Consider the following 12,286-nt stretch of genomic DNA (forward strand, 5'->3'; position numbering starts at 1 on the left):
TTGAAATTTATCTGACAGTTCATTTCTGAAAAAAAAAACCCATTTGTGTTCACAATTGCATACTACTCGTGCTCTGTATACTCAGCCTCCCTCTTAGCAGCAAATGCATCAAACATGCCATGAAACTGGCCAAAATAAATGTTGAGTTGTCATTATCTTCTATCACACTGGGTATCCCTACATAGTTTTGCTGTGAGGAAGGGGGCCTGAGTTTATTATCCGAGGCACGGAAGAGAAAGGCACTGCTGGAGAGTTTATTATTTGGGTTAGTTGCATTTTTCACTGTTTATTATGCGGTTTTAATTGTGGCCTGGCTGCGTTCGCCTCGAGAACACGAGAGTAAGCAGAGTGAGGGAGAGAGGAATGTCAGAGACAGCAACTTCTCTGCAGGACGGGGGGCTACGCCGGGAGTCCCATGAACCTGCCTTACCCCCGGATTGGATTTCAGCTGTGACACAAGAAGGAAAAGGTGGAGGATATTCAAGCGTCCTGATCTATGTACAACACAAGCGTCTCACTCGCTAGTTTATTTTCTTGGTTTAGTTAATTCCAGCTCATAATAATTAACAGGTTTTCACATCTGGTGGCAGAAGAATCCAGACTCAAGGACTAACCTTTTGGCCACCCAGCAGGTGCCAAAACACCTGCGCGTTCTTCCCCCTCTGGGACGCCACTCTTCCAGCCTTCTTCCATGACTCTTCATTTGTCTTTCTAGCTGCTTTGGATGGAGCCCAAACTCCCTGAATTCTTCCCCTGGTGAACAACAGTGTTTATAGGAGAAACGAGCCTCCGCCTTAGGCCTTAAGAGTCTCCCTACATCTGGTGCTCACCCATGCCGAACTCTCTCCTGCAGCCAGAGGGAGTTATGATCCTCATCCTCCTCAGTTCAAAAATGATTTCTAACTCAAAAAATAAAGGTGCATCTGCTCATAGCTCCCTGAAGTTTTAATATCAAGTGCTAAATCAAAGCTGGAATGTAAATTCACACCTGAAGCTGGCTGTTTAGCTTTCGAATAAACTTCGTTCCACTTCAAAACTCGTCGTCTTTATTCTTATTTACTCATAAATTCACCTAAATGCAACTTAAGGTATTTACAGCACATTAAAACACACACATTTACCTCATCATACAGACAAACTCTCATTAAGAATAAAGTCCAAAGTTTGTTAAAGAATTAGTGGCCAGCATTCAAACTCTCCTTTTATGGTCCTCCCTGAGGCCGTACACGCTTACAGTAAGTAACACAAATCAAATCTAATCCACACTCAGAAAGGGAATGGAGCGTTCCAGGATTACAGGGATTGGCTCATTTTCAGCACGGCCACCTTTGACCTTATAAGATGGCTATTTGGAAACACTGAGGAGCGAGAAGTGAGTGAATAATGTGACTGGAGTGGTCAAAACCAAAGATAGTGATGGTGGGTTGGGTTTTCCTTGTGTCCAGTCATTCGTTTTGGCCTCTTTCTTTTCCTGAGCTGTCATATTTAACAACTCACACAGTGTGCAGAGCATAAACAGATTGCCTCATGACAGCAGGCTGGTTCAGAAATATGGAATGAAACAATAATCAAAGAAAGAGAAAGAAAGACAGAAGAGAAATGACACCGAGGCAAAGAGGGAAAGAATGAGCCCAAACTGGGAGAATACGTGGCACAAGTACGGCAAATTTAGTCACAGCCTGAGAATGAAAGAAAAAAAGAAAACAACAAAAGTACAGCTGCTTCAGCCTCATGTTGTAAGACTTCTCTAACTGTCTGAATAGAGAAACCTTACTGATGGACAGCCTCAGCTGCTCTGTAGCTGCCTAATCCACAGTGAGAGGTAGTGAAAGGTGATCAAACGTCTCCGTCAGCCCCTGCACACTATCCAGCCACTGCAAAAAGGTTACAGCTCCGCTCACACTGCATGGGGCATAAGTGATCAACCAGCTCATCCACATTGACTCAGGCAAGCATGCACACACACACACACACACTTAACCATGACTACTACTTTCCTAACCCTAACTTCAACCTAAACCTAACTTTATCCTAACTTTAAAACTTGTAACTACTTGAATTTAATTATTTATGTTATGGCAACTTGCTTTTTGTCCCCATAAGAAAGACAAGTCCTCATAATGTGACTGTGTAATTAAGGTCCCCACAACATGAGTAATACCTGGACCACACATACACACACAAACACACACACACACACACACACACACACACACACACACACACACACACACACGCTCAACCCAATACACACATTTCAAGGGAACATCAAAAATTCATAAAATAATCTATGTCAAAGAAATTAAATAAAACAAGAGAATCAAAACCAGAGGCAGCAACAATACCCACAGGCCTTCACTACAGAGTAGTGTGATTAAAGTTTAACTAAGAACAGATTCAGGGTAGTTCTGACAAGCAGTGCCACCTCCTGCAAAGCTTTGACTTTTTGCTTACACACAGCAGGGCAATAGATGGACAAGGATTGTCCAAGAACAGAACTTCAAGGCCTGAGGTTCAAACTGTCAAAGATGGATCTGATCCAAAAAAACAGCATAATTGCATAAGATCTGTAAAGTCTAGGTAAGCCGTATTCTATTCCATAATGATGTAGCCCCTGGCTAGCCTTGATTATCAACCATTTGTTTAGCATTAACGCACTAAACACATGGCATCAGTGCAACATCATTACATCTGCAGCAAAACACAACAAGTGGACAAAGGCCAAATTGATGTTTTACATTTGTTTCGGGGGGGAAGCATGTTTGTTATTTCTTCTTACCTTCGAAGGAAAGGAAGACTCTTGGCAGAGGCTGTGGGAGGCTGGAGGCCCCGGCGGAGAGGAGAGAGAGAGCCAGGAGGGAAAGTGCCACAGCTGACACCAGAGGTGGCCTGGCCAACCCCTCCGGCCTGCCCATGACTGCACCGCTCAGGAACTAAAACCAGTCACCGCTGCCTGTTGGAGGGAGTTGGAGAGAAAAATCAGAGGTTTTGAGTTTAACTTTCCCTCAGTCTTGTAAGTCATACCATTGGAAGTTGCCTATTCTCCCATTCCCTTCCAATCCCAGTTAAATCTTCAGTGTTTTCCAAACAAACTTCCATTTCTGCTAATGTAAAACACGTCAGTGCTTGTGTACCAGAAGAGCTTCTGTAAAAGAAATCTACCCAAAACACCTCAAAGGAAGTCTGGGTTAAAAACTGAGAGTAAAGTTTTTTTCTTTTGCTAGATGACACGGCCAGTTCTACATGTTGAAATATCAGTATATAATCATTTATAGCAATATTAATTGAATTTTTGGCAGAGGAACAAGCTATAAACACATTGCCAATGACTTATCACCACATTATAAAACCTGACATGACTTAACAGTTGCTTATCTACACATACGACACATACAGAGCAACATTATCATTCATTCAGAGTCATGTTTCTTGACGCCTGGTGAATAAAAGTCAAATAGTCGCTCTCCTTTTAGCTCTGGTTTGGTCTTTATTATTTCCTGAAGGAAATATCTGACTCTTTAGCGGCTAAATGCTCCACTATGTTCACCAGCTGCTCGCCACGAGGCCTGCTTACTGTTTGGTGTTGGGCAGATTTAGCATATAGTGAGTTTATGAGCGCTAAAAACAGCTATTTGCAATTTTGCATTGTTAAAGCAGTGCAATGCTAAATTGGTGGAATTAGCATGTTGGAATTTGCTCATTAGCACTAAACTCAAAGTGTAGCTGAGGCAGATGGGTTTTAGACCAAATACTTTCATAAGTACAGCAATGGATAAATAAAAATTCTGACCTGATGATCATAAAAAAAAAGGTTATAAAGTGTTCATCACTTTATAACCTTTTTTTTATGATCATCCAAAGCAGCCAAAGTAAAGGCAAAACAAGGAGCTGAAAGATGCTAAAAAGCTCAGTAGCGCTCGGGTTCGGGTGATACAAGTGGTATACATACAGACAATATATGTATTATATACTGTATATATTATGTATATAGACACAACTGTCACTTAGCCCAGTTAAAGCCCCCCAGTGGTGGTATCAGCAAAGACACTATGGCAGACATCACTACACGCAAGGACATGAAAGTGGTGAAAGTGACAAATAGGCTCATTCAAGATTGTGTCATTTTTCTACAACGAAAAAGACTAACTTTAAAAGATGCTATAATGTCTTACAAATTATACACGTAGTGGCTTTAATATTGATTCTATTCAGTAAATCGCTGAAACCAGTGCTCACTGGGACTCAGCAGTTTCAAGTTAATGACAGTGTCTTTGATATTTACTCCACTGATATGAGGGTCATCAACTTTGCTTGAGGACAGAAATAACACACAGAAAACAACACATGACTGATATTTGTAGTCACACCATCAGTCTGACAAGTCCAGAGATGCTGAGGTATAAAGTAAAGCGTTGCCCAAACTGCCCTGAATGAAGACCCAGATGAGAGCACAACATGTCAGTTAAATCCCATCACTTGTTATATCTTTGCAGATGTACCTCACCCTCTCTTAAATATGGATGAGTTAAATCTTCACAAAAGAGCTGCCGGAGAAATGCTCCCCTCTGCCTCCTCTTGTTCCTTTTCCGTAACAGGACAAGAGAAGCTCAATTATTGATCGAGGCAGGTACTGTACTGCCTGCGGGGCGCGAACTCCTGCAGTGCAAAACTCCACTGCTGGAGAGAGACTCGGCTGTTTTAACCACCCAAACTGGCTGTTACTCTACCTGAGTTGCACAAATTCACATTGCACTAGAGATATATATATAAAAAAAAAGACCCTTTTAAATGCAAAAAGAAAACATTGCTTTTACAAGAGGTTGGATCCCCTGCTCTCATGGCTTATGGATGTGCGATGAAAAATTGATGGACCACAGATAAGAAAGCTGCGTGATTGCTATGAAAATTTCAGTTTGGGGTGTAGTGTACAAATAGGTTGAGATATGGGTGTGTGTGGTGGAGTGAAGCATGACTGATATACAGCTGAGGTGAAATTCTACTGTTCAGGTGTAAGAAGAAGAACATATGGAGGACTGCAGAGGAACGGGATCTCTGTGGGGGGAGAAATAAAAACAGCATGGGGTTTTAAGCAGACGGCCCCGGCCGCTGTACTGCAGCCCCTCTGCCGATGCATCATCCACACACACACACACACACACACACACACACACACACACACACACACACACACACACCCTCCCCCAGAACCTCCCTCAGCTTGGGCGCCTGCCGCGTTAGCCCTGTCCCAAGGGTCAGCCCTTGTCCGGTTATCATCGTCTTATTTTTCTTTTCTTTTCTTTCTTTTATTGTTTCAGAATTTCACTTTAATCTTCGCTTAACTAAGTCAAGCCTCACAGCAGTCAAGTCTTAAGTCCACATTTTCTTTGACACAAATTAGTTCCAGTGTAAAACGCTGAGGTCTGTGGAATATCAACAGAAAACAAGACCTCAAAAAATAAATATTACTTCCTTGATCTTCAGTTCCACATGCCACAGTTTGCATCCAATGCCACGGATCAGTGCCTTTCTTTTATCGTGAGGCAACAAGTAAGGGTGTGGAGCTTTGGGAAGTTGACTGACCGTAATGCGTGTCACATTATTTCACTTTAACCACAGTCTTTCACTACACTTAACCAAATGTGTTTGTTGACTAGTCTTAACCACAATTTATACCTCTAGTTTAATTGGCATTACCACTATATTTCCCCTAACCTAAACCAGGCTGTAGCGGTCGTGCAAATATTGTAGAAAGCAAGGATTTTAAAAGCATTACAATTGGACATTTAAGAAAAATGAATTGAATGTAATCCTAGGATTAGCAGAATTCTCCCATTTCGACATTCTGATAAAATTTGAATAATTTAAATGACTCAGCCCCTTGAAACTGTTGACCATCCCCTCCCTGCATGCTCAGAGTGATCTCCCAGGGAGAGGCTCTGGCATGGAAATGTTGGTCTCACAGCTGCTGAACTCATCGCGAGGGCAGTTAGTCACCTTGAGCACCTTATGACATCCCACCAGATCAGGTTTAGACACTTCCACCTCCATTTCTTTGATGATCGCCGCACTAAAGTCATGAATGTGCTCACCACCCCTCTCTCTCTCTCTCTCTCTCTCATGATCTCACTCACTATAGTTCTCCTCTGGATTAATGGGTCTCCCCAGTAGAAAGGTGCTTTACAGTTTGTAGCCACGAACAAAAAATAATAAATACTTCAATTAATTTCGTCGAGCTCTTCAAAGTCCAGAAATTCCAGCCCTGAGTCTGCCAGGAATCTCTGCGACGGCAATTAAATGCCTCTCCACAAAAGGAGGTCAGCCTGAGCGAGTGGAGAGTTATATTTCCAGTGGGGTGTAATGATAATTGTGTTTATTGTGCATTCCTTGGCTGACAGCCTAATGAGTTTTCCATCTCACTTTTTCAGAGGAACTGCTCAAAAACTAATATTGATAAAAGAAGAAAACTCCATAAAGCAAATCATTGTTTTTTTCCTTTCATTTTTCAACTGGGTCTGTGATTGATTATCTCCCATCTGCTCCTGTTAATGCTTTAAACACAATTTAGCTACAGGAAATTGAGGGAGAAAGTCCTTCTATTTGGATTTAGGTTTGATTGATTAAATTATTAAGTATTTAGGTCTAATTCTTCCTTGACTGGAGAACAAGAATTAGAAGACCAAAACGGTAAACAACTTGTTCTCTGCCCCAGCTCTAACAGGACGGTGTGTGTTCACACCACACCCTGTCATTCAGTTGTCAGTGGCTCCGTTACAGCCACACGTTCCTTCACTCACACGCCTAGCAAGTGTGTATTTCAAGTAACTTTAGACAGACTCATGAAACAACATGTGAATCTTGTGATTACAGCATTCAAACCCTGTGATGCTGGACAATCCTCTTAACATTATTTAGTGTTTTATAGTAAGAGGCAAAGGTTGGTTGAAGCTTAAAGGAAAGAAGTTATGTAAAAATGTTAACCGAACCAAAAGCCATTCAAAACAATCACAACATTTTCACAAACACAAAGTTTTTATCAGCTTCAGCAGTGGCCAAAAAGTCATGACTCACATTCTGGAAATTTAGTGTATTTGAAATAGACACTACAACCAAAGCACATGAGGGAAATAAAGCATGACACAGTAGTCTAATGCAATATAACACAAGATTTTTAAGGAGAAGCAAGTAAACAGTTTACTTCAGCTATCCAAACCAATTCTCACTGGTGGGACTCTGCACCTGTTAGCCTCAAGCCTACCACCTCCTCCCTGCATCCTGCCTCAGTACAGTCCGGTACGACACAGCACAGCAGGTAAACCCTGCTTCTCATAGAGACTGGATTAAGATCAGCCCCCGGTCCTGGACTCACCTTTCAGGAGCTTGCTTCAGTGTTGGTCCCGCTTGAAGAAGCCAGGTACCACACCAGACCTGGGTCTTATTTATTCCCCTCTATAAAAACACCTTGTTTCCAGTCTCCTCCAGTGACACCAAAGAGGAAAAAACGCTGCTATTCCATCTAAGTGCTCACAGAGCAGGCTTGACTGAGGGAGAGAGAGAGAGAGAGAGAGAGTGAGCACAGGAGAGAGGAGAGGAGAGAGGGAGGAGAGCGAAAAGACAGAGAGGGCTGGTGTCCTATTACACACTCTCCAGTCAAGTCCCCCTTCTCCTCCCCCCTCCCCTCCCCTACATGATCGTCCTCTCTCCCTCCCTCTGTTAACTAGACAGCAAACAGATCACTTTAACATGTACAGCTCCAAACATAAGAGGTGGTGGACTCGTACCTCACACAGAGAGAGGGAGAGGGTGAAGCCTGAAAGGTCAAACACATTCAGGACCGAGGCTGGTTTTAATGTGTGGATGATTAAATAGCCACTCGAAAAATATCTAGTATATACTAGTTTTCATTCCATGATATGAATCAAATCAGACTATTTTCCATTAATTTCTTTTTTCATCTGCTAATTAAGTATAATGAATCAGCTTGTAAGTAATTGCTGTAGACAGGCTGCATTAAACTATGCAATGAAATTACAGCTCACATATTGAGTTTCAAGCTGGAAATGGTTAAAATAAGACCAAGAGTCTGCAGCAATGCTAGCTGCTCTGTATCCCTGCACTGTTTGAGCAAGCTAAATGCTAACATCAACATGGGGGGTGTACTACTGCATATGTGAAAAGGGTTTGGGGCTGATGATGACTACAAGTGTGGTTGAGTCTGGGGTGTGGTCAGAAAGAAGTGAGTTCACCAGGCCTCTCGAGCCTGCTCCTCATCTTTGCTGCAGGATAGAGGCTGCATTAGCCGCTGCTAGCATAACAAAATCTCGAACTGAAATGTCAGTGGTCAAATTGCATTATGGGTAATATAGGTATCAGGTTTTGGCAAAGGAGAATAATGGATCTGGATCTTCTGCATCAACATTTTCTTTTATTTTTTACAAATGATATTTTGTATTGTTAAAGCAGTGCAATGCAAAACCTGTGGTGTTAGCAAGGTAAAATGAGCTAATTAGCACTAAACTCAAAGTACAGCTGAGGTAGATTGAAATGAAATTGGTGTTAGACCAAATACCTGCAAAACTAAAGTCACCAAAGCTAATATAATTCATCCTAAGGGGGACACAAATGTCCATCAAATTTCATGACAATCTATTCAAAGGTTATTGATATGCTTTTCTCAAAATCACAAATGTTAATCTCATGGTGGCTCTACAGGAAAAGTCAAGGGATCACCATGTTATTCGGACAAATAGGGATGGGAAATTTTAAAGGAAAAAACCAAAGTGAGCGAGGGTTCATCCTCTGTGCACAATGAATGTATCAAATGTCTCGTCAATCCATCCATTTAGCCATGCAGCCAGCATGGCTTAAAAAAATTGTTCTCCTTTTGCATAGCATGCATTCCTGCCCTTATCATTCAGTATATTCAGATGTCCTCCTTGAGTATAGTCTTGGCTCAGAAGTGATGAATTTCATCATCAGGATGGATGATAGTAAAGTAAAGTAATAACATACAGGACATTCTTCATCCGATGTGGTCAGACATGAAAAAAGATGTGGATGTGGTTTTGGTGAGAGGAGTACACTCCATTTCAAACCGGGAGCATGCAAACCTGACGTGCAGATATAATGTTCAGCCCTTTTGAGAAATGATTTGCTTTAAATGGGCTCACTGGGTAAAGCTTGCTCAGCACAAGGAGCTATGGTGAGTGTCTAAGCCAAACCTGCATCAACACAAACGCTTCTTCCAATACAGACATGCAGCTTCAAACACAAGCCCAAACCAGAGGAGTCAGGAGTCTAGAACGACTTGGCTTGGCTGGATAAGTGAATGCTACAGTATGTATTACCCCGATGCCTTTGATTTAACTCTATTTCCGTACTGAGCTCCAGAGAGAGAAATTATGCTCTGTTTGCATTTTCATGAATGGATGCATTTGTGTTACTCCTGGGCTTGAGTGTCACATGTCAGTTCACTGCAGGTATGAGCCAGGATGTGAAGGATTTTACACGTTAGCACTTTGGCTTTGAGGTAAAAGTAAAAGCTTCTTGTTAAATCACACCTCAGGAAAGAAAAGAAAGGGAAGGAGAGTGTGTGAAACGCCTGACAGAGACAGAAAGTAATATAGGGAAAGAAAGAGGGGATCACTGGTGGCTCAGACAGGAGGAAATAATTACTCCTCTCCTTGACAATGGAGCCTGATTTACGCCTCTCCAATTAAAGTGTCAGGATGGCCCACTAGAGCGATGCAGGTTTTTCATTGGGCCCGATGGCATGCTTGTCATTGGTGGAGAGGAAGAAGAATGTAAAGAGGTGGGTGAGCGCTAAATAGAGACGAGGCGTATCCTTTACTATCCTCATGACAGAGCTTTAGTTGTAAATTAACTTAATGAGCGTGGCGAGCCTAACAAACGCCGGACAGGTGTAACGTCTGAAAGGAGCCATGATTATAAAGCGACTATGTCTTACAGTAAGTTATTAAAAAATCCTCAAAAAAAAAACAAAAAAAAAAAAGATAAAAGATGGTGTGGTGAAATGTTCTTCAGCTTAATTTGAAAAATGATAATCTCAGGTCAGAAAAAGTCTGGTCATGCAACATCTGAGCTGCAGTGCCACACACCTTTGAACAGCCTTGTTAGCACTGCAGATGTTACGCATTTGTCACACTGATGTTAAATGCGCAGGCCAAGGTCAGTGGAGGCCCCTCCCGTCATGCTCGCCATACCTCATGCAAATGTACGCACCTGGTAAGACACTGTCTGATCACTGGACTGTAACATACTAATATACTGTCACCGCTGCTGTAATATTTTACTTTAGGTCACTGCTCACATTTATTTTATGATTCTGCTCTTTCCTCCTGGAGTCTGTGAGAAACGTGATTGACCAAATACAGGAAATCTGTCTATTTCCCATGAAGCTCAACAACCACGAAAGCTCACATTTGGTCGCCAAGAAAAGTTGACCATAACCAAAGTTTTACTGTGGTTTTCATGGTTCTTAGCTTTCAAACAGCCAATTTTTTTCTTCTGCGTAAGCGCCCAGAAATGGTGAGCAAATGATCACAGTCATTTAAAGCTTTGGTTATCATGACTAATGGTTATTTTCATTATCTGTTATCTGTTTGTTATTTTTCTGCTTTAGTGCTTCGTCATTTAGTTTAAAAATGTCAGAGAATAGCTGAAAATATGCATCATCAATAACTAGAACACAAGGTGAGGAGAAAAATGGATAATATTTACATTTAAGAAGTGAATGTTGTAGTTTTTCTTGATAAATTACTGACAAAATATCCCCTCTACACATATTTTATAACATAAAAGTACTCTTTTTTAGAAATTCCTATTCCATCTACCCCTCCCTCATTGAAAAAAAAAAATCAATAGTCTATGAATACAAATATTTTCAATTTCAAAACTGGTCTCCTTCTTCACTCAAAAGTCCATTTCTCAGTGTCGGCAGATCTATTCTGTTGGAGTTTAATGGATTGGCTGACAGGCATCTTGCACAGTAATAAAGTGCAATACAGAAAGACATCTGAATTAGCGTGTTGATAATGAGACAAGCAGAGTGTCATTTTCCAGCCTGATGCATGATTGAACCGTAAATTCAATGGTTTGTCTGCAGCACATATTTCTTCTAGAAATAAAAGCAGATTATATTTTCCCATCAGGGCAGCTGTTCTGCTTTTACATATGTTCATTCCATCTGCGCAGCCAGTGTATACTCGTGGCCGACACTTCTGTAAGCCCGCGAAAGTGAGGAAAAACAAAACGGCAGAGACATGAATAATGTGATCGCTAATTAGCTGCCATCACCAAAGGGCAAATCTGATAAATGCTAAACAGGAATAGGCAGCGCCCTTCACTTTCAACAGCCCACTCCGCGAGATTAATCGAGAGGTTTAGCCACCCCGGCAAAAAAGGTGAGGAATTCTGCCAGAGTCACGCTCTGTGTCAAAACAGCTTGAGAGAAATCTCCCTGCACCTCTTTCACAGTGTCAAGGCGTCAGCTGGAATCCATACATTATTGTGCAAGTTCAGCGCTGGGCAGTGATGGAGTCTGTGCCGCTGGGGTCGTCCCTGCTCTGTAATGTGGACTGACTGGTGCTGAAAAGTGAGATGGAGTGTGACTTTCTCTGTGGGAGGGTCATTTCCATAAGAGAAGGACATCAGTGGTGCACAGTCTCACGCCAAAGACAAAACAGAAGGTCCAACACAGAGAAAAAGGATTAAGGAGAGGACAGACAAGCTGGTGATGAGCTAAAGAAAGCTAACAATTGGTGAGCTATTAAAGTGACTCATTTGTCCAATGACTAATTTTTGTTCCAACTAATTTTCCAAAGCTAAAAACACACCCAGACCCACATGCTGTCACTCGGTTAGCTATGCATCGAAACCCAATTGATGAATTTCCGAGAGGCTTGGAGCCCCAACAACAAAAACTACAACAACAGCAGTGATTCAGAGACTGTATTTTTACCATTTTCCAGTATTACTATATGCACATGACACAAAAAGCCACAATTGCTTAAACAGGAAAACCCAATAGACAAAGAGGATACTCCCCTGTCTACACATAAAAAACCCTGCTCAATCAAACAACAGCTTTAAATATCTCACAGTCAAAACCAGCTACATCTAAGCAAGGGGGAGACAAAACAACTGAAGCTGCTAAGTCAGTTAGCAACGTAGCCAACGTTAGCATTAACAGCTGTTTACTTACCATCCTAAAGGAAACGTCCGCATCAAACTTCATTCGTTTACTTGCCAAGAGCTGTCTCCGACGTTG

General features: G+C 41.7%; 1 protein-coding gene across 2 annotated transcripts in view; it reads right to left on the bottom strand.

Annotated features, from left to right (window-relative positions):
- The window catches only part of sema3c (sema domain, immunoglobulin domain (Ig), short basic domain, secreted, (semaphorin) 3C), a 46,754-nt gene extending 34,468 nt beyond the window's left edge, over positions 1–12,286 (bottom strand). Inside the window, exons 1-2 of one of the 2 annotated variants that reach the window (XM_023413120.2) lie at positions 12,221–12,286; positions 2,780–2,953 (exon numbers count right to left, since the gene is read on the bottom strand). In XM_023413120.2, the coding sequence (XP_023268888.1) occupies positions 2,780–2,915 (136 nt within the window). In that variant the 5' untranslated portion in view covers positions 2,916–2,953; positions 12,221–12,286. Of the gene's footprint in view, positions 1–2,779; positions 2,954–7,366; positions 7,563–12,220 lie in introns of those variants that run through there. The other variant, XM_023413119.2, reaches the window with a different exon arrangement.

This window comes from Seriola lalandi, unplaced genomic scaffold (assembly GCF_002814215.2).
Source record: "Seriola lalandi dorsalis isolate HSWRI2012SDOR001 ecotype SW California unplaced genomic scaffold, Sedor1 jcf7180002054504, whole genome shotgun sequence".
NCBI lineage: Eukaryota > Metazoa > Chordata > Actinopteri > Carangiformes > Carangidae > Seriola > Seriola lalandi.